At 41.6% G+C, this 23,591-nt stretch overlaps 1 protein-coding gene across 1 annotated transcript; it reads left to right on the forward strand.

Moving 5' to 3' along the window:
- Nucleotides 1-1,180: 1,180 nt before the first annotated feature.
- On the forward strand, nucleotides 1,181-22,103 carry LOC120040932 (ammonium transporter Rh type A-like). Its single transcript, XM_038985916.1, has 10 exons — nucleotides 1,181-1,515; nucleotides 13,651-13,834; nucleotides 17,348-17,498; nucleotides 18,130-18,277; nucleotides 19,503-19,669; nucleotides 20,020-20,157; nucleotides 20,798-20,919; nucleotides 21,217-21,287; nucleotides 21,437-21,510; nucleotides 21,888-22,103. Exons 1-10 carry the CDS (start codon nucleotides 1,329-1,331, stop codon nucleotides 21,954-21,956), a joined length of 1,311 nt encoding a protein of 436 aa, XP_038841844.1. The 5' UTR covers nucleotides 1,181-1,328; the 3' UTR covers nucleotides 21,957-22,103.
- Nucleotides 22,104-23,591: the final 1,488 nt, after the last annotated feature.

The raw sequence follows: 23,591 nt of genomic DNA on the forward strand, positions 1-23,591 counted from the left end.
AACAGAGAACACAGGTATAAATACACTGGGGATAATGGGGAAGATTGGCGACACCTGCAGGAGGGTGGAGACAAGCACAAAGACAGGTGAAACAGATCAGGGTGTGATACTTACTGAAGAGCTCAGTGAGTTTCAACGTCAGTTTGTCAAATTTCTGTCCTGCTAGAGCTGCTCCGGTCAACTGTAAGTGCTGACATTGTGAAGTGGAAATGTCTAGGAACAACAACGGCTCAGCCGCGAAGTGGTAGGCCACACAAGCTCACAGAACGGGACCGCTGAAGCGTTAAAAAATAGTCTGTCCTTGTTTGCGACACTCACTACCAAGTTCCAAACTGCCTCTGGGAGCAACGCCAGCACAATAACTGTTAGTCGGGAGCTTCATGAATTTGGTTTCCATGGCCGAGCAGCCACACACAAGCCTAAGATCACCATGCACAATGCCAAGCGTCAGCTGGAGTGGTATAAAGTTTTCCACCATTGGACTGGAGCAGTGGAAATGCATTCTCTGGAGGGATGAATCACGCTTTACCATCTGGCAGTCAAAAGGACGAATCTGGGTTTGTCGAATGCCAGGAGAACGCTACCTGCCCGAGTGCATAGTGCCAACTGTAAAGTTTGACAGAAGAGGAATAATGGTCTGTGACTGTTTTTCATGGTTCCTTTTGATAGGCCACTTAGTTCCAGTGAAGGGAAATCTTAACGCTACAGTATACAATGACATGCTAGACGATTCTGTAATTCCAACGTTGTGTTGGCATGACAATGCCCCCATGCACAAAGCGAGGTCCATACAGAAATGGTTTGTCAAGATAGGTGTTGGAAGAACTTGACGAGCAGGTGTCCGACGAGCAGGTGTTCGACGAGCAGGTGTCCATATACTTTTGGTCATTTAGTGTATCACCCAAATACACCAGCATGACTCTGACAGTGACAAATTAGTTAAAAAAAGCTCATTAGCCATTCATCTCATGTCTCTGTCACTGGCCGGGTGTCATTACTGTGTGTTCTGCCAAAGTCTTGTTTTTGCCCCCTCTTTTATAAAGAGTAAACACCCAACAGTGAGGAAACCCATCCCCATGAGCAAAGTGAAGAAAGGGGAGTATCCACGCGGGCCTGACTGTTCTGTCCTGCCATTGGTCCCCACGAAACCTGCACCAATTTAAAACCAGACACCAGTTGCTCTCCACCCGTCAGCCTATTACCACAAGCCCCAAAAGATAGATAGGGAGAGAGAAAAAAAGTGAGCGTGTGTCAGAGACAGAGGGTCAGCCTGAGATAAACAGAGAGAGAGCGAGAGAGAGACACACACACAGTTAGTTAATTTTGGCATGCCTGCATACTCCACCAACATGAGGCTGAAGTTTCCCATCCTGGCTCTGACTCTGGAGATTATCACCATCATCCTGTTTGCTGTGTTTGTGGACTACGATGATGGGAAACACGGGGGGCACGGAGCCCACAACACCACACACCATGAGGAGAAGACGGAACAGGATCCTCTGACCCTTTATCCCAGTAAGTGACACCTGAAGGCTCCTTCATGTTAGCCTGGTCCCAGATCTGTTTGTGTGGTCTTGGCATGACAATGACCATAGGAGTTGGCAAGACAGGAACAGGTCTGGGAGCAGGCTTCCTCAGTGTGGTGCCACATATTGTATGTGTGGGCTGTCAGTGTGTCAGCCTGGTTGTGGGAGCTTGGCTGAATCATGGATTTGATTGTATTGACTCCTTGATGCCAACCCTGGTTGCTATGGATGAAGGGCTATTAAAGTTGAGTATCAAAGATTTGACCCTTATTCTCTTAATAATTGTGCAGTAGCTTTGAGGGATAAGCTATAGATCATTGGAGATGGTATTATTGAGTTATCAGATACTCCTGTGAACAATCAGAGAGAGATGTCGTGGGGGAAAATAGTGTGAGGTTGTTGTGCACGTGCCAGATGCTCTAGCTGTCGTAGGGGCACCACTCTCTCTCATACTGGACAGGTTCACTGTGGCTAGCCTCCAGATGGATTGTGCAAATGGGAAGATGAATGCCAGGACGGAATGGCATCCACATACTTACAATAGAGCTTGCAAGTGCACTTAAGGGGAATGCAGTAATGTGTTTTAGTGAGACATACGATTGAGTTAAAAATGTACGTGAATTTGTGTTTGGAGATAGATAAGTCTGTCTTGTGACTTATCAGTTGAAAAGTGCCAAAGCCCCGCCCCTACTACTTTACCTTTTGTACAAAAAATAATTTAGATGTTAGTCTGGTGTTCTTTGGGTGGTTCTTGGAATCCCAAAAAGTCTATTTTTTACCTATTTTAATACAGCATAAATACTTGCAGACTTACAGTATAGAGGTTTGCCCAGAAATGGGCAGGGCAGGTGTGACCCGAAGAGATTAGCGTAGTGCTTAGCATTTGGGCCGATCCTTTTCCATTCCAAGAATTTTGCAGATGAGGGGTCCTTTAAGTTAAGACATCCTAAAACTTTTAGAACTACGGGTTGTTTATAAATAAACGGAGAGAATATTTGTATTTAAAGATTTTGTTCAATGGATTATACACCTGGAGATGTGTATAAAGGCGACATTGACTTTCTTTTCTTAAGAAAGCGGTAACATTTGCAGATTCCATCCATAACTATCATAATTGACCCCCCCCAAAAAAATGGTCACTTTACTCAACTGACTGGCTATTTAATGCCCCATAACATGCTCATTCAGCTGTACAAACACAAGTTGCACCCCCCCCCCCCCCCCCCCCCCCCCCCTAAAAACCTATTGGAGTAGACTATGAGAAAATATCAGGGGTCTGATGTGTGCGATGCGAGGGTCGTCTATATTGTGCATTACCAAAGCTCCGCAATTACAGGTTCATAGCAGAGGAAATAAGAGGAGGAAGGAGCCTATGTTGTTGCTGGGCTTTACCATCAACGGGCAAATTATTGTTTAAAAAAAAGATTGCGAGGAACCAATGGTTTCTGTGGCTCCCTGAAGTACTTGTTTTCCTCAAAGAATGGGGACCTTAAGATTTGTTACACAGAGTTATTTTTCACAGCCATAGTCTACTCCTTTCATCAAAGTCAGGCCGAATTTGTAATTTGTGATTACAGTTCACAAAAAGCAACTTCACCAATTGCACTGGTGTAAAAAGTTCCCCAATTGTCATACCTGAATAAAGTATAGATACCTTCATAGAAAATGACTCAATTAAAAGTGAGTCACCCAGTAAAATACTACTTGAGGAAAAAAGTATCTGGTTTTAAATGTAAACTCAGCAAAAAAAGAAACGTCCTCTCACTGTCAACTGCGTTTATTTTCTGCAAACTTAACATGTGTAAATATTTGTATGAACATAACAAGATTCAACAAATGAGACATAAACTGAACAAGTTCCACAGACATGTGACGAAACAGAAATGGAATAATGTGTCCCTGAACAAAGGGAGGGTCAAAATCAAAAGTAACAGTCAGTATCTGGTGTGGCCACTAGCTGCATTAAGTACTGCGTGCATTTCCTCCTCATGGATTGCACCAAATTTTCCAGTTCTTGCTGTGAGTTGTTACCCCACTCTTCCACCAAGGCACCTGCAGTTCCCGGACATTTCTGGGGGGAATGGCCCTAGCCCTCACCCTCCAATCCAACAGGTCCGAGACGTGCTCAATGGGATCGGTGAGATGGTGCCATAAACAAATATATACAAAAAGGAAAACTACAAACAGGCATGCCTAATAGTGCTGAGCGATTAGTGCTTTTTGAGGTCGGTTCGGTTTCGGTTTGATTATAAAAAGTTAATCACAGTTTTTGATTTTAGTTTCAATTTAAAAAAATATATATTAAATGCATTATTAAGTAATGACATCTTATATTTTTTAGCTGTTTTTTTTACTAAAAAGACATACCCAAAAGTAACTGCTATTCATGTGTAATTACATGATTCTGACATGCAAAAACGTTGTATATTTGGAAAGAAGATGTCTGGGAGATTATGAGGAAATTAACTGAAGACAATTTACATAGTTCAGAATACACAAGATGAAGCACACACAAAACCGTGAAAAAATGTTTTTTATTTGAAAGCCATTTTTCATTGACAAGCTATAAGTGAATTATTGATGATTAGAGCTGTTCACAACATGTGAACAATGTCAGAAATAGAACGGGATTGATAGACCTAACAACTAGAAATAGGCAGATGTTTTAGTAAGTGGTGTCAGGTGTGGTCACAAGTCATTTCCAAGTGTCCCTAAACCTCTCCAAAGTGGCATACAGTTGAAGTCGGAAGTATACATACACTTAGGTTGGAGTCATTAAAACTCGTTTTTCAACCACTCCACAAATGTCTTGTTAACAAACTATAGTTTTGGCAAGTCGGTAAGGACATCTACTATGTAATTTTGTAAAAGTAATTTTACCAACAATTGTTTACAGACAGATTATTTCACTTATGATTCATTGTATCACAATTCCAGTGGGTCAGAAGTTCACATACACTAAGTTGAATGTGTCTTTAAACAGCTTGGAAAATTCCAGAAAATGATGTCATGGCTTTAGAAGCTTCTGATAGGCTAATTGACATAATTTGAGTCAATTGGAGGTGTACCTGTGGATGTATCTCAAGGCCTACCCTCAAACGCAGTGCCTCTTTGCTTGACATCATGGGAAAATCAAAAGAAATCAGCCAATACCTCAGGAAAAATATTGTAGATCTCCACAAGTCTGGTTCATCCTTGGGAGCAATTTCCAAATGCTTGAAGGTACTATGTTCATCTGTACAAACAACAGTACGCAAGTAGAAACAACATGGGACCACGCAGCCGTCATACCGCTCAGGAAGGAGACACGTTCTGTCTCCTAGAGATGAATGTACTTTGGTGCAAAAAGTGCAAATCAATCCCAGAGCAACAGCAAAGGACCTTGTGAAGATGCTGGAGGAAACAGGTACAAAAGTATCTTTTTCCACAGTAAAACGAGTCCTATATGGACATAACCTGAAAGTCCGCTCAGCAAGGAAGAAGCCACTGCTCCAAAACCGCTATAAAAAAAGCCAGACTACAGTTTGCAACTGCACATGGGGACAAAGATCGTACTTTTTGAAATGTCCTCTGGTCTGATGAAACAAAAATAGAACTGTTTGGCCATAATCGCAATCATTATGTTTGGAGGACCAAGGGGGAGGCTTGCAAGCCGAAGAACGCCATCCCAACCGTGAAGCACGGGGGTGGCAGCATCATGTTGTGGGGGTGCTTTGCTGCAGGAGGGACTGGTGCACTTCACAAAATAGATGGCATCATGAGGAAAGAAAATTATGTGGATATATTGAAGCAACATCTCAAGACATCAGTCATGAAGTTAAAGCTTGGTCGCAAATGGGTCTTCCAAATGGACAATGACCCCAAGCATACTTCCAAAGTTGTGGCAAAATGGCTTAAGGACAACAAAGTCAAGGTATTGGAGTGGCCATCACAAAGCCCTGACCTCAATCCTATAGAACATTTGTGGGCAGAACTGAAAAAGCGTGTGTGAGCAAGGAGGCCTACAAACCTGACTCAGTTACACCAGCTCTGTCAGGAGGAATGGGCCAAAATTCTCCCAAATTATTGTGGGAAGGTTGTGGAAGGCTACCCGAAACGTTTGACCCAAGTTAAAGAATTTAAAGGCAATGCTACCAAATACTAATTGAGTGTATGGAAACTTCTGACCCACTGGGAATGTGATGAAAGAAATAAAAGCTGAAATAAATAATTCTCTCTACTATTATTCTGACATTTCACATCCTTAATTTAAAGTGGTGATCCTAACTGACCTAAGACAGGGAATTGTTACTAGGAGTTTAAAAGTATTTGGCTAAGGTGTATGTAAACTTCCGACTTCAACTGTATGTCTGTAAATTAGATTATTCCAGTGCGATTACATATTTGGAATCCCTAAATGCTATTTGTTCAGTATAAAAACACAATTTCTACCATATCAACCTCACTCAAACATTGTGGTGGTGTTGTGGGGTATCCAGGGTACATTCAAGTGTCCTTTCAACCTCTCCAAAGTGTCAGAATGTGGTAATTGCACTGTTTTTGCACACTGGATGTGCCAAAATATTTATTGTTCACTATAAAAGCTAAATTTCTACAACACCAACCTCTCTCAAACATTGTGATGGTGTCAGGGGACATACAGGGGATATCCTGGTGTTTTTTCAACCTCTCCAAAATGCCTGAACGTTTAGCCTAGTCATATCCAGGTTATTGGTCCCACGTACAAATTAACTCTTTACAAAAACAATATAGAAGAAATAGATATACATTACCAGTCAGAAGTTTGGACACACCTACTCGTTCAATGGTTTTTCTTTATTTGTAATATTTTCTACATTGTAGAATAATAGTGAAGACATCAACACTATGAAATAACACATATGGAATCGTGTAATAACAAAAAAAGTGTTAACTTCTTATGGCTGCAGGGCGGTGCCGGTACACTTATGACAACAGCCCGTCCAAGTGCAGGGCGCGAAATTCAAAAGATATTTTTTAGAAATATTTAACTTTCACACATTAACAAGTCCAATACAGCAAATGAAAGATACACATCTTGTGAATCCAGCCAACATGTCCGATTTTTAAAATGTTTTACAGCGAAAACACCACGTATATTTATGTTAGCTCACCACCAAATACAAAAAAGCACAGACATTTTTCACAGCACAGGTAGCTTGCACAAAACCAACCTAACTACCGGTAACCAAGAACCAACCAAACTAACCAAGAAACAACTTCATCAGATGACAGTCTTATAACAAGTTATACAATAAATCTATGTTTTGTTCGAAAAATGTGCATATTTGAGGTATAAATCATAGTTTTACATTGCAGCTACAATCGGAAATAGCACCGAAGCAGCTAGAACAATTACAGAGACCAAATTGAAATACCTAAATACTCATCATAAAACATTTATGAAAAATACATGGTGTACAGCAAATTAAAGACAAACATCTTGTGAATCCAGCCAATATTTCCGATTCTTTAAGTGTTTTACAGCGAAAACACAATATAGCATTATATTAGCTTACTACAATAGCCAACCACACAACCGCATTGATTCAAGCCAACAGTAGCGATAACGAATAAACCAGCAAAAGATATTAATTTTTTCACTAACCTTCTCAAACTTCATCAGATGACAGTCCTATAACATCATATTACACAATACATATATGGTTTGTTCAAAAATGTGCATATTTAGCGGCACAAATCGTGGTTATACATTGGGAAAACTTAGCATCTTTTTCCCAGAATGTCCGGATATATTTCTGACACTCACCTATTCTAATCAAATAACTATTCATAGACTTTACTAAAAAATACATGTTGGACAGCAAATTAAAGATAGCTTAGTTCTTAATGCAATCGCCGTGTTAGAATTCTAAAAATAACTTCATTACGACATGCAGCTTACGTTATGGCGAGAGAGCGCCCAAAATCTGGGCGCAAACTAATAGTACACATGTTCGACAGATATATGAAATAACATCATAAATGGGTCCTACTTTTGATGATCTTCCATCAGAATGTTGTACAAGGGGTCCTTTGTCGGGAACAATCGTTGTTTGGTTTTAGAATGGCATTTTTCCCTCTTGAATTAGCAAGCACACTAGCCAAGTGGCACGAAGCTCTCCTTCCTGAACAAACGCAGAGAACGCAACACGCCTAACCTCCCGAAAAAATTTCATTAATATGATAAAACTATATTGAAAAAACATACTTTACGATGATATTGTCACATTTATCAAATAAAATCAAAGCCGGAGATAGTAGCCGTCTATAACGACAGCTTTTCAGAAGGCAATCCCCGGTTCCTTCTCGCGCCTTCCAGAAAACAGGAAATTGGTGTCACGTCATGCCAAGAGCTCTTATTCGACCTCAGATCAAGCTATACACTCCATTTCTTCTCTCACTGCCTGTTGACATCTAGTGGAAGGCGTATGAAGTGCATGTATACTAATACATATCAAGCAAATGAATAGGGATGCCCTGGAACAGAGCATCGATTTCAGATTTTCCACTTCCTGTCAGGAAGTTTTCTGCAAAATGAGTTCTGTTTTACTCACAGATATAATTCAAACGGTTTTAGAAACTAGAGAGTGTTTTCTATCCAATAGTAATAATAATATGCATATTGTACGAGCAAGAATTGAGTACGAGGCCGTTTGAAATTGGCACCTTTCATCCAAGCTACTCAATACTGCCCCTGCAGCCCAAAGAAGTTAAACAAATCAAAATATACTTTATATTCAGATTCTTCAAAGTAGCCACTGGACATTAAAAAAGATACAAAAATGTCTTATCAAACACAAACTTGGTTACACACGTGTCCTCCAATAAAAAAGGTGTAAAAATAGAAATTAGCTGAATGATTTACAAATGACATTCGTGTTCATTTTACATCCCAGTTGTAGATGATTAGATTTCACTTTCACCATAGCTTGTGCATGTCTTGATAGTCTTTGAAGCAGTCCCTCTCTGCCAGGAAGCACCCTTTTTTTCTCTTTGTGTTTTGTGCAATGCTTGCAGTTCTTCCTTTTGTCTTTTGGCAGGTGTGTTGGATAGTGGCGCTCACCTTGAGTGGAGGGTCTTGAGATGGTGGTGAGGTTGCTTTGGGCGCGCAATTCAGCCATTTCCAATACCAGCTACTCTCGGAAGGCCAACTGGGAGAGATGGGTTTGACCTTTTGCTTTGGCCATGTGCTTGTGGAGAATGAAAGCCTTTACTGTAGCAATGTCCACAAAGTGGTAGAAAAAAAGTTATATACCACTTCCTGGTCTTGTGGAAGACCTGGTAGTAGCCTATCAGAGGATCAGATAGGTCAACAACCCCCATGCTGGCATTGTAGTCCTTCACAGAAACAGGAATGAGGACATTCTTTCTCACCCATGCCCCATCGGCTAGCACAAAGAGCTTGTAGCCCCATTTGGTCTGCAAGCCAATTCGAGCATTTGATGCAACCAAGTGCTCATCTATAGATAGATTTTGAGCAGGCTGGAAGTACATTTTGCATGCCTTCACCATGTCATAATAAAGGGGCTTGACTCTTGCAAAACGATCATACCCTGCAGTCCCCTTTTTCTGGTGATTCTCCTGATCCTTTTGTGGGTCACTCATGTGAAGAGTACGGTTGATGGCCAAGAACCGGTTTTCACTCATGATGGAGGTGAGGAACTCGAGCTGATAGAGTGGGGATCTTGCTCCAGTTGTCAACTAGTCTTGATACCTTTACCAGTCCCATGTAAATCACCAAGGAAATGTAGTTGAGCATGTCACCCATGGTGACATGTTTCCAGGACATCTTCCCTCCCCCTGCTGCTTCCAGCTGTGCATATTCATTTTTAATTAATTACTTTACTCTTTTATATTCCTTAATAACCAAAAAAATAAGAAATATTGGTAAATCGCTCAGCACTGATGCCAAAACTAAAGATAAAAAACAAACGAAAGGCCTCATGGCCATCCAAAACGTCCTTTTAGCACAGCACTTGGGCATGGTTGGTGCTGCCACCTGGGGTACGGAGTGTTGAAGTCTATCCTGGTCCAGTGTGTTGCCTAACTGTGTGCTAACACTAAACTACCTTCTACAGTACATAACAATAGTGCATATCTCAGTATTATTTATTTGGTTTTGCAAGGTTGGAGATTTTAGATGACAATGTTGGGTAAGATAAATGTGTAGTGGTAGGCCGAAAAAGGAAGATATCCAATATGGACAAGATAAAAGCTGAGACTTGTTTTGCTGCTATGTTCCTAAGCTTCAAGTTTAGTACTCTACGTCTCAGTTGGTATAGTAAGGTGCTGACAACGGCAGGAATTTATCAGGTTAGGTAGTTCCCAGCAATAATACACGATACATCATGTATTCTAGTTTTTGTTACCCTATTGTCCATTCCCTTGCATCAACCCACTCATTGTGAGGTAATGTTTTGCACGTTGTTTGATTTGCACATTCCCAATCAGTACCCTCAATCAATGCTAAAAAACAGAAAACATTGCATGCAATGTATTGCATGTATTAACAACAAAAATGCTGATTTGTTCAGTTACAAAAGTAACGTCAACACATGGCTATCTTATCTTGTACAGTCGTGGCCAAAAGTTTTGAGAATGACACAAATATTAATTTTCACAAAGTCTGCTGCCTCAGTTTGTATGATGGCAATTTGCATATACATATATATATATATATATATGTTATGAGTGATCAGATGAATTGCAATTAATTGCAAAGTCACTCTTTGCCATGCAAATGAACTGAATCCCCAAAAAACATTTCCACTGCATTTCAGCCCTGCCACAAAAGGACCAGTTGACATCATGTCAGGGATTCTCTCGTTAACACAGGTTTCAGTGTTGACGAGGACAAGGCTGGAGACTCTGTCATGCTGATTGAGTTCGAATAACAGACTGGAAGCTTCAAAAGGAGGGTGGTGCTTGGAATCATTGTTCTTCCTCTGTCAATCATGGTTACCTGCAAGGAAACACGTGCCGTCATCATTGCTTTGCACAAAAAGGGCTTCACAGGCAAGGATATTGCTGCCAGTAAGATTGCACTTAAATCAACCATTTATCGGATCATCAAGAACTTCAAGGAGAGCGGTTCAATTGTTGTGAAGAAGGTTTCAGGGCGCCCAAAAAATCCAGCAAGCGCCAGGACTGTCTCCTTAAGTTGATTCAGCTGCGGGATCGGGGCATCACCAGTACAGAGCTTGCTCAGGAATGGCAGCAGGCAGGTGTGAGTGCATCTGCACGCACAGTGAGGCGAAGCCTTTTGGAGGATGGCCTGGTGTCAAGAAGGGCAGCAAAGAAGCCACTTCTCTCCAGGAAAAACATCAGGGACAGACTGATTTTCTGCAAAAGGTACAGGGATTGGACTGCTGAGGACTGGGGTAAAGTCATTTTATCTGATGAATCCCCTTTCCGATTGTTTGGGGCATCCGGAAAAAAACTTGTCCGGAGAAGACAAGGTGAGTGCTACCATCAGTCCTGTGTCATGCCAACAGTAAAGCATCCTGAGACCATTCATGTGTGGGGTTGCTTCTCTGCCAAGGGAGTGGGCTCACTCACAATTTTGCCTAAGAACACAGCCCTGAATAAAGAATGGTACCAACACATCCTTCGAGAGCAACTTCTCCCAACCATCCAGGAACAGTTTGGTGACGAACAATGCCTTTTCCATTATGATGGAGCACCTTGCCATAAGGCAAAAGTGAAAAACTAAGTGGCTCGGGGAACAAAACATCGATATTTTGGATCCATGGCCAGGAAACTCCCCAGACCTCAATCCCATTGAGAATTCTGACAAACTCCAAGCATTGATTATGCAAGAATGGGCTGCCATCAGTCAGGATGTGGCCCAGAAGTGAATTGACAGCATGCCAGGGCGGATTGCAGAGGTCTTGAAAAAGAAGGGTCAACACTGCAAATATTGACTCTTTGCATCAACTTCATGTAATTGTCAATAAAAGCCTTAGAAACGTATGAAATGCTTGTAATTATACTTCAGTATTCCATAGTAACATCTGACAAAAATATCTAAAGACACTGAAGCAGCAAACTTTGTGGAAATGTATATTTGTGTCCTTCTCAAAACTTTTAGCCACGACTGTATATATCTATATAAGGCTTTTTGTATATCTTACATATTTTACATTGTTCAGACTTTGATATCAGGGAAAATATTGAATTGATTATTGATTTTAGTTATTCGTACCGTGTATATATCTTACAGCACTATTTGTAATCTATTTGTATATCTTACATTTCTGACATTGTTCAGACTTCGATATCAGGAAAAAAGATTGGATAGATTTGAGTTATTTGTTTGTTACCGGATGGGCGCGGGTGTTCTGTGCCAGAGGGGTTATAATGTATCCTATGACGTCTCGGAGGCATTGCATAAGTAAGACTAAACCTGATTATAATCATGGTGTAGTGTGCTGAATCTCATCCATAGCAATACAATGCACTCCTGGGGAGAAAGAGACAGTCACATGTAAACACGATAATGAGTGAGGAATTCATGGACTTCTAATTTGAGACAAAATCTGTTTAGAAGAGCTAACATTCCTGTTTATTCTGTCTCTACCACTGTGTGGCAGAAAGAGGGAGCCTCAGAACAAACTCAACTCTTAAATGAATTGCCAGTTGCAACAATCCCTCTACAACTGCCTAAAATGTAGCATCGGTTTTACTTATAGTAAGGCCTGGTATGGCACAGAGACACATACAGAGAAAGAGATGTGTAATGGCTCTGGAATGGCATGCTGGTAGACATATTTCCTGGAGAGTCGTACACAGCTTACATAGAGTACATAGAGTAGTCATATATAGTCACAGACAAAAAAAGACAACGGACCTATCGGGCTAGTCTATGCTGCACCTAAGCCCCCCAACCGACAACCACACACCCTGTATTCCATTACTTCCCCAGGACAGTCTGGGTGGTGACTGTTAGCATTGTGGTGTCAGGGAAGGACTTAGGCAAACTGCCCACCACAATGCTTTCCTGGGGAAAGGAGGCCTATTGTTTCCACATTCTGCAAACGGCCACACCTTGATGTACTTTCCAGATGAGGACCCGTCATCCATCGCACAGTGACTGATCACTTTTGGAAATTGGGAGTCTGTCTTCCTGTGGTCAGGCATTTCAGGGAAGAGAACCTTTTCTGAATGTCGAGCGAGAGTGGATGTAGAGTGTGTTGGGTGGGAGTGGGAGTGGAGCTCGGAGACTTAGGATTGTTCCTCCAGCGGCGGTGGACAAACCGTTTTTAAGCTCCACGCACCTACGTACGTACGCACACATACACGTACGTTCTCACGCACACACATACACACATTTGGTCAGTCTCTTGGGCCAGTAGCCTGATCCTTATCTGCAGACACTCGGATAGTGCTCACATCCTGCTGTCCGCACATACAGTGAGCTAAAGTCCTTATAAGTAAAGTCTCTGTCCTCTTGTATACATCAATCTAAACATGCATAAAGTGTGAGCACAGTGATCCATCTATTAAGTTTAGAAGACTTGATTAAGATCATGTGATCCCAGTGAATGGAACAGCGTAAGGCTACTGACATGACACATCAAACTGGGTTATCGGGAGCCTCAGTTCTCAGTATCCCATTCACAGACTAATCTAATTGGTCTTCCCTCCTCAGGATTTTTATTGATCCCCTCATGGGGATAGGGGTTACTAATGTTGCTGCACAATCCAATGCGGGTGCTCTGTGAATCATTTGAGCAGCCAAAGGCAAAGCAACATAATGAATGGAATATTTACACGCCACTAATAGACCTAGGTATTTGATCAATAGCTAGTCTGTCAACTGATTTGAATGTCTTTGACGTGTTGTAATAGAGGATTATACTCACACAGCAAGCCCTCACAGGGTTTTAGTCATTTGTTTTAGTTTTCATTCACTATTCATTCAGAGTGAATAAATCATTGTTTTATAGAGAAATAATGCAATTATATTATGTTAACACTACCACCAACGTCTTTTGGATTTCATGTGAATTTATGTTATGTTAAAATGCCATTTTGGAAGTCACTTTTTTTTAATGAATCAAACTCCACTGAGCTGACCTCTGACCTGCCATTTGTTCCCCAGTGTTCCAGGATGTCCACGTTATGATCTTCATTGGCTTCGGCTTCCTGATGACCTTTCTGAAGAGATATGGCTTCAGCAGCGTGGGCCTCAACCTGCTCCTGGCCGCCTTCGCTCTGCAGTGGGGTCTAATCATGCAAGGCCTCTGGCACCTGGACGACGGCAAGATCAAAGTCTCCATCTTCAAGTAAATACAAATAGTACACTAACAGAACGTTCAGAATAAATCAAGCTAGCAGTATCATCATAGTACCCATGATAGAAGACTTCAAATAAATACAACATAGCCGTTACCAGAACCGTCAAAACCAATAATCAGCTTGCAGTAATAGCACATGTACGTACAGTTGAAGTCGGAAGTTTACATACACCATAGCCAAATACATTTAAACTCAGTTTTTCACAATTCCTGACATTTAATCCTAGTAAAAATTCTTTGTTTTAGGTCAGTTAGGATCACCACTTTATTTTAAGAATGTGAAATGTCAGAATAATAGTAGAGAGAATGATTTATTTCAGATTTTATTTCTTTCATCACATTCCCAGTGGGTCAGAAGTTTACATACACTCACTTAGTATTTGGTAGCATTGCCTTTAAATTGTTTAACTTGGGTCAAACATTTTGGGTAGCCTACCACAACCTTTCTGGTTGTGGAATTTTGGCACATTCCTCCTGACAGAGCTAATGTAACTGAGTCAGGTTTGTATGCCTCCTTGTTTGCACAAGCTTTTTCAGTTCTGTCCACAAATGTTCTATAGGATTGAGGTCAGGGCTTTGTGATGGCCACTCCAATACCTTGACTTTGTTGTCCTTAAGCCATTTTGCCACAACTTTGGAAGTATTGTCGTGTCTTTGGCATCATTAAACTGAAGATTAATCTTTATAAAAAATTCTCTGTAATTATTATTACGTGATTAAACTACTTAATCATGTAACTGTAATTAACTAGGAAGTCGGGGCACCAAGGAAAATATTCAGATTACAAAGTTATAATTTTCCTAATATAACTTTCAGATATTTTAATATCTGATCACTTAGTCTTCTGATTAATGAATTATTATTTACCTCACGTTAGTCTCATTCCAAACATCGTAAATGGTTGGTTATCTGCACAAACCCAGTCTTCACTATGAATCATCCATACATCAATTGTCTTAAAATCATTTATTTACTAACTAAGAAATTCACAGAAATGCATCACACAAACAAACAAAATAGATACGTTTACAAAGAAATGATAGGGGGATGTGCCCTAGTGGGCTAAACCGGTATGGCAGCTTGTTAGACAGAGTGATAATTATAACAATTGAAATGCTAATCCTTTGCACATGAATGCTCACTCATTCGGGAACAATTGCAATCAATCAATATATTTACGCTCAGTGTGTCATCGGGATCTCTGTTGAGAAGTTTGTTTCTGTTGGAGAGTCTGTCCGCCCTCTCTCTCTCTCTCTCTCTCTCTGGTTAGAATGGATAGTTCAGAGTGACATTCATTCATGTCATTATAGAATAGATGTTTCGGCGGTTGTCGGTCTTCGCGTTCAATGATACTGAATTCCTAGCTGCAGACTAGTAATTAATATCAAAGACTTGTTCTTATTCTGTTTGTATCGATAGTCTAAGAGTTTAACCACATGGTATGGTTAAAAGATTCAGCCATCTACTCAAACCTTAGGTTTATGGTCTCTACTCAAACCTTGGCCCTCTCGTGGTAAGCTGGTCTGCAACCTTTAGCCATCTCGTAATTGAGGTAAGCTCGGTCTTCTCTCAAACCTTGGCCCTCTCGTTATCGAGGTAAGCTGGTCTGCAATAGAAAACCCGGGTGGGGTTTTATTTGGAAGAGCAGAAAAGGGCCTGTCCCAGGACGCCAGACCATAACTGTGCTCATGGGCGGTCCTCTGATTTAGTTAAACTCCAAAGGGAATTGGAGATTCCTTCATTAAACAGTCCAAAATCACATTACACAATTTCACAAACAGTATCATCCTCACTCATTCATCTTATACAACAATTAGATGTAAGCCTCATATCTGAGGCTAATATATAAACAGCATTATGGTAATGTGGCAATTGTACCAAATGGACCACTTCGTAGCTAGATTCTTCACCGATCTTTTATACCTTCTCCAGAACATAAATGTTGTTCGAACCTCGAGTTCTGTGAGGTGGAAGAAATTCCTTTGTTCTCTCTATGAAAACTCACTCTCTCTCTATACTGTGGCCATGAGGAGATAATCTCCTCCAGGAATTTACGACCTCTCTGACCACAGCAGCCTGGTTGTATGAGACAGAGAGAGGGGGGTGGTGCTCGCTGTACCCAAAGAGGGCAACGTCATGACAGTATGCTTGGGGTCATTTTCCATTTGGAAGACACATTTGCGACCAAGCTTTAACTTCCTGACTGATGTCTTGAGATGTTGCTTCAATATATCCACATAATTTTCTTTCCTCATGATGCCATCTATTTTGTGAAGTGCACTAGTCCCTCCTGCAGCAAAGCACCCCCACAACATGATGCTGCCACCCCCGTGCTTCACAGTTGGGATGGTGTTCTTCGGCTTGCAAGCCTCCCCCTTTTCCCTCCAAGCATAACAATGTTCATTATGGCCAAACAGTTCTATTTTTGTTTCAGAGGACATTTCTCCAAAAAGTACGATCTTTGTCCCCATGTGCAGTTGCAAACCGTAGTCTGGCTTTTTATAGTGGTTTTGGAGCAGTAGCTTCTTCCTTGCTGAGCGGCCTTTCAGCTTATGTTGATATAGGACTCGTTTTACTGTGGATATAGATACTTTTGTACCTGTTTCCTCCAGCATCTTCACAAGGTCCTTTGCTGTTGCTCTGGGATTGATTTGCACTTTTCGCACCAAAGTACGTTCATCTCTAGGAGACAGAACGCGTCTCCTTCCTGAGCGGTATGACGGCTGCGTGGTCCCATGGTGTTTATACTTGCGCACTATTGTTTGTATAGATGAACGTGGTACCTTCAGGCATTTGGAAATTGCTCTCAAGGATGAACCAGACTTGTGGAGGTCTACAATTATTTTTCCTAAGGTATTGGCTGATTTCTTTTGATTTTCCCATGATGTCAAGCAAAGAGGCACTGAGTTTGAAGGTAGTCCTTGAAATACATCCACAGGTACACCTCCAATTGACTCAAATGATGTCAATTAGCCTATCAGAAGCTTCTAAAGCCATGGCATCATTTTCTGGAACGTTCCAAGCTGTTTAAAAGCACAGTCAACTTAGTGTATGTAAACTTCTGACCCACTGGAACTGTGATACAGTGAGTTATAAGTGAAATAATCTGTCTGTAAACCATTTTTGGAAAAATTACTTAATGTCATGCACAAAGTAGATGTCCTAACCGACTTGCCAAAACTATAGTTTGTTAAAAAAAGACATTTGTGGAGTGGTTGAAAAACGAGTTTTAATGACTCCAACCTAAGTGTATGTAAACTTCCGACTTCAACTGTACACATTAGAGGAGAGTCATAGAGAAGCCTTCTATTCTAGACACATTAATACAGCAACAGAACGGGTAGATTGAATGAAGCTAGCATTAGTGGTATTATGTGCACAAGAAAGAGGACAATCATAGAGAAGTGTTCTGTTCTAGTGTTAACAAGACATCTCTCGCTCTCGCTCTCTCTTTCTCTCTCTTCACTCCCTCCTACTCGTCCTCTCCCTCCTCACCATAAGGATGATCAACGCAGATTTCAGCACAGCCACTGTTCTGATCTCGTTCGGGGCAGTGCTGGGTAAAACCAGTCCCGTCCAGCTCCTCATCATGACCATCCTGGAGATCACCATCTTCAGCATCAACGAACATCTGGTGGCCGAAATCCTGGAGGTCAGTGCACTTCACCAAAATTTCAGATCCCAGAACTAACCCTTATTCTAACAGTCTGTCACAACAAACTAACTTCAACCTTGTCCCCTCATCTAAGAACTTGTGTACATGAAAAACAACACTATACAAGAAAATTATATTAGTTAATACAGTTCAATAAGTAATATTGTGTGCAATCTTGTGAGTAGTAGTTAAAACTGTGTGAATCTCCTGTTGACCCATACATGTGTACTATCTGTTTACCTGGGACCTTATACACCTGGCCCATAACCCTAGTGAGACTGCCCTCTAGTGGTGAGAAGTGACAGCCCAAGATAACCGCGATCAGACAAGATTCATCCTACCAAAAGGGCTCAGACAAATATAATCATGGCATAAATTCTTAGGGATGAACCTACAAAGGGAAAAACATATCTAGGTCAATTTTGTTTGATATTCTTGAATCGGTCCAATCCTATACCCAACAAATCAGTGCACAAGTTTTGCTTGGGAATGGGCAGAGGTGTGATGGATGGGTGATTGACAGGTGACTGAGGTTACTAGCAGGCTAAGGATAAAGTTAGGTTAGTAGGGCTGTTTTTTTTTTTTACAACATGAACTAACTACTTTATGTGGTTTGTCCCACTCACAGGCCAATGATGTTGGGGCCTCCATGATTATCCATGCCTTTGGGGCGTACTTCGGTCTCGCAGTGGCCCGCATGCTGTACCGGCCAGCTCTGAGGAATGGCCATGAGAACGATGGCTCTGTTTACCACTCTGACCTCTTCGCCATGATCGGTAAGAACAGCTCACATGGCAGTCATCAAGATCAATGCATTTTGGCCTCCCACGTGGCGCAGCGGTAAAAGGCACTGCATCGCAGTGCTAGAGGCATCACTACAGACCCGGGTTTGATCCGGGCTGTGTCGCAGCCGGCCGTGAACGGGAGACCCATGAGGCAGCGCACAATTGGCCCAGCGTCGTCCGGGTTAGGGGAGGGTTTGGCCGGCTGAGATGTCCTTGTCCCATCACGCTATAGCGAGTCCTTGTGGCGGGCTGGGCACATGCACGCTGACCTCGGTCGCCAGTTGTACGGTGTTTCCTCTGACACATTGGTGCGACTGGCTTCTGGGTTAAGCGAGCAGTGTGTCAAGACGCAGTGCAGCTTGGCGGGGTCGTGTTTCAGGAGGACGCATGGCTCTCGACCATTGCCTCTCCCGAGTCAGTACGGAGTTGCAGCAATGGGACAAGACTGCAACTACCAATTGGATATCATGAAATTGGGGAGAAAAAAATGTATCATAATAATCTATGCATTTTATTGATTACCGTAGAAAGTCACTAACGACTATTATTAGTATTATAGATTAAAGAGTATATTATTTCTAAAATGTTCTTTGGAACACTAGAAATAACAATTAAGCAATAAGGGGGTATCAAGCATCTCAGAGTAGGAGTGCTGATTTTAGTATCATTTTTTCATTTTTTTTATTTTACTAGGAAAGTCAGTTAAGAACAAATTCTTATTTACAATGACAACCTACCGGGGAACTTCCAATGCCTTGTTCAGGGGGAGAACAACAGATTTTTTATCTTGTAAACTGGATTCAATCCAGCAACACTTTCGGTTACTGGCCCAACGCTCTAACCACTAGGCTATTCGCCGCACCACTTTTAGATCACAATGAATGGGGTTACATGGACAGGGGGACCTGAACCTAGATTAGCATTCCTACTCTGAGACGCTTGATACATACGGCTCCTGGTGTCTGTTTGCCTTGTACATTTTATCACAGGGGAAGGGGAAGGTGAAGCTCCCACAAATCATAGTCTCATTCACCACCTAGTGGAAATACAGTGTATCACTTCTAAAACTCACTGTATTATAAAAACAGTGACACTAGCAGGCATAATTCTGTTCAATGTAGTTTCAATATATTTAATACATCACTTTTTGTTTATATATTTTAGAATTAACTGAAGTAGCAGACAAATCAAAATCCTCCTTGAATATCTTCTCCAGGTACCGTGTTCCTCTGGATGTTCTGGCCCAGTTTCAACTCTGCCATCGCTGAACCTGGCACTGATCAGCTCATGGCGGTGACCAACACCTACTTCTCCCTGGCTGCCTGTGTACTCTCTGCCTACGCTGTCTCCAGCCTGGTGGAGCACAAAGGGAAACTGGACATGGTGAGTCTTCCAATGCTTCATTCAAACCACAAAGGATCACAGCAAATCTGTAGATTGTTTGCTTTCTTTCAATTTATTTTGACTTGTTTATGTTCAAACAGCTGATACAGCACCTACTATAGCATAGCTCACTACAGACCCTGGTTCAATCCCGGGCTGTACCACAACTGGCAGTGATCGGGAGTTCCATAGGGCGGCGCACAATTGGCCCAGTGTCGTCCGGGTTAGGGGAGGGTTTGGCCGGTGTAGGCCGCCATTGTAAATAAGAATTTGTTTTTAACTGACTTGCCAAGTTAAATAAAGGTTAAATAAAATATTAAATAAAAAAGATGCTTCTGTGTCTTCCATAGGTCCACATCCAGAATGCCACTCTGGCCGGAGGTGTTGCCGTGGGAACCTGCGCTGACATGGACATCGGCCCTTTTGGTGCCATGATCATCGGGTTCGTGGCTGGCATCGTCTCCACCCTGGGCTTCAAGTTCCTCACTGTGAGTTCAAAGGTCACACAAGTCTGAACCAATAGAAAGGGAGATACCTAGTCATAACTGAATGCATTCAACCAAAATGTGTCTTGTGCATTTAACCCAAGCCCTCTGAATCAGAGAGGGCTGTCTTAATCAACATCATCAGTCCCTGGGGAGTAGTTGTTTTTGTTGGGGGTTAACTGCCTTGCTCAAGGACAGAACAGCAGATTTTTCCACCTTGCCAGCTCTGGGATTTGAACCTTTCAGTTTCTGGACTGATGTTCTTAACCACTAGGCTACCTGCCACCACAACCCTGCCGTGTACCAGAACACCACATTGTCTATAAAAAGCCAACTAGTGTTGCAATGTAGACATGCCTTGTGAGTTGCAATAAACCTACATTCCTTTGAATGTTACATTTCTGTCAGCATCCTCACTAACCAGTTAGGGGGAGGAAATAGTGTCCTCAGCCCAATGAGAAAATCTGGTTCTGGTTTGTTAAACGAGTTTTGCCTGCTGGGAGAAACTTGCATTTTAGTCAAAATAATCACCCATCCATCCATGACTGACTAACCTGCCATCAGACGGCTATAGAAATATTTTTGAAATGAGTGGGCACTAGGGAATATAGAAATGACACAACTATTTTTCTCTGTGTTTCAGCCAATCCTGGCATCCAACCTGGGCATCCAGGACACCTGTGGTGTCCACAATCTGCACGGCATGCCTGGCATCCTCGGGGGTATCGCTGGCATTGTGGCTGTCGCTCTGGGCAAGAAGAATGGGTAGGGCTCACCCAATGGCATTCTTCATACTGTATATCTATAAAGGCATTGGATAAAGGAATTAGAGGCATTAGAAATAAAAGGCATTTGAAAATGAATGATTTTCTAAAGACTTTTGGTAAATGACGATGTGTAGTCAATATCAGATACAGATACTGTAGTTCTTGAACATCTAATAATTCACTTTTCCGTTAAGGTGTGAACTTGGCCTCAATAATTAGTCTCAAAATAAGGGTCTCTTGCCATAATTACCTAAGTAATCCTGTCATTTTCTCATCTCCGCCATTCTTCCCTCAGGAGTGCTGCCATGCAGGGTGCAGCCCTGGCCTCATCCCTTGGGTTCGCTTTGGTTGGAGGAACTATTACAGGTGGGTGGAGAGAGACTGCCATTTTTTGTCATTCAGAAATCTACATCACATTTGAACATATTTTATAAAACTATGCCATTTGTTTTATACGATGCCCGCTGGGAAATATATATTTAATAATACTGTTAATAACTTGTCTATTTGTACAGGTCTGATAATGAAGCTTCCATTCTGGGGACAGCCTCCAGATCAGAACTGCTTTGATGATTCAATCTATTGGGAGGTAATAATCTGAAAGAAACCAATACAACACATTATCCTGATCCGTTATTGACCATTACTAGCTGACAGGTGAATCAAATCCCTGAGGTATATGGTATAACGTATAGGATATTATATTTATTGGTGTGACACTCATGTAACATTTGACATATCCAGTCTCATAATGTGGCATTAGCCACATATAGATTGTTCTTAGTCACACATGGCTAATGTGGCATACTGTCTTGTATTATATTGAACGTGACCACCTGGAGACACACATAAAATATTTGATTTGTAAATAAAAAATACTATCTTATAACAAATATGATTTGGTATAGATGAAATTGTGGCTAAATTCTGAGATCTGTGACTGACTGAGATGTGACTGTATTCTAGGTTCCTGAGGAGGAGGAGGAGGAGGGCGAGGAGAGCCTGGCTCACGGAAACCAAAAAGCAGAGGCGTAAAGCTCCCACTCTTTGCTGCACATTCACGACCTACAACCCTCTGAGCTAGACATTTACATTTACATTTAAGTCATTTAGCAGACGCTCTTATCCAGAGCGACTTACAAATGTACCTTTTATATTTAACTAGGCAAGTCAGTTAAGAACAAATTCTTATTTTTCAATGACGGCCTAGGAACAGTGGGTTAACTGCCTGTTCAGGGGCAGAACGACAGATTTGTACCTTGTCAGCTCGGGGATTTGAACTTGCAACCTTTCGGTTACTAGTCCAACGCTCTAACCACTAGGCTACCCTGCCGCCCCGGCAGCCGCCCCGTCCCAAACCCTAGAGATGGGAAAGTGAGGAATCATGAACCACACATTAGACATTGGGTGTACTCTATCTCAATAGTTTTAACTGGCTTCCTCTCCTTGTGTCACCTCTCCTTCATCTAATTGGTAGATCCCTACCAGGACTTCATGCGTCACCCGTCTAATTTCTTGACCATCAGTGCAGAGGACGTAAAGGAGAGAAGCTATGTTGTACTATTGAATTCAACCCAGGATGGCCAATGCTGTGAAATTGTCAGTTATTTTCAACTACTGCATAAATAATTAGATTGACATGAGACAAATTGAGATCATATCGTGATTCATGCTACCTTATTAAGACATCTCTAAATCAACTCGATCAGCAGGGAAATGTTAGCCTATGTTGCACTTTTCTGTGTAACCAAACTAGGTCCTGATTGTCCATAGATTTGTACTAAATATTTTAATCTTCAATTGAATAGAGTAGGTCCACTGAAGAGCATTTGGGAAACATGTCATAGCTCATTATAATTTCAACTAAAGTGTAAGAGGTGGGTGTGTTACAATGCAATTGAAATAATATTGTAAAGATTTTCTTATCTTAAACGAATCATGTTTACAGAAACTCATTTCAAACAACATGCTTGCAGTGCTTTGGATGTGTTAGTCTGAAAATGTATTTAAATGAAGCAGCATTTTGATATAAATGATCCTGAATAAGTTGCATTGACACATTAACTGTTCTTTCACACAATCGGAGGAAAGATACTTTCAGGGATTCGTTTTTTACACTGAATTTGATGACCACCGTTCTGAGCCATTATAAAGTGTATAGAAATAGTAGAAACAGTATATCAAGCTGACAATATCACCAATTGTCTCACATGTTTTGTGACGCTATCGAAATGTTAACAGACATCTGTTTTGCCTCATTAGTTAGGGCTATACATTGTATGTTTTTCTCAACGCGTCTTTTTATGTCGCCATCCAACTGACATAGCCGATATTGTGTGCTAGGCCTTGTTTAATGAATCAAATCAACTGCTACTTTAGCCTGCTGCAGAGCTAGGCCGCGTGACTGGAGCTCCCTACTCCTACTGGAGAGAATCTGATACCAGACCAGGTGGCAATGTTTAGGCAGTAGCTAAGGGCCGGGATTTATCAAGCGTCTCAGAGTGGGGGTGCTGATCTTGGATCAGTTTTACCTTTCTAGATCAGCACTCCTGAGACGCTTGATAAACACGGGCACAGGTCTCACGGGGAATGGAGCTGGGCCAAAATGGGTTCTGCATTAAGCTACTCCCTGTGTGCATCCAAATACTCTAAGGTTCCCCTTCTTCTACC

The sequence above is a fragment of the Salvelinus namaycush genome, unplaced genomic scaffold, assembly GCF_016432855.1.
Source record: "Salvelinus namaycush isolate Seneca unplaced genomic scaffold, SaNama_1.0 Scaffold393, whole genome shotgun sequence".
Lineage (NCBI taxonomy): Eukaryota > Metazoa > Chordata > Actinopteri > Salmoniformes > Salmonidae > Salvelinus > Salvelinus namaycush.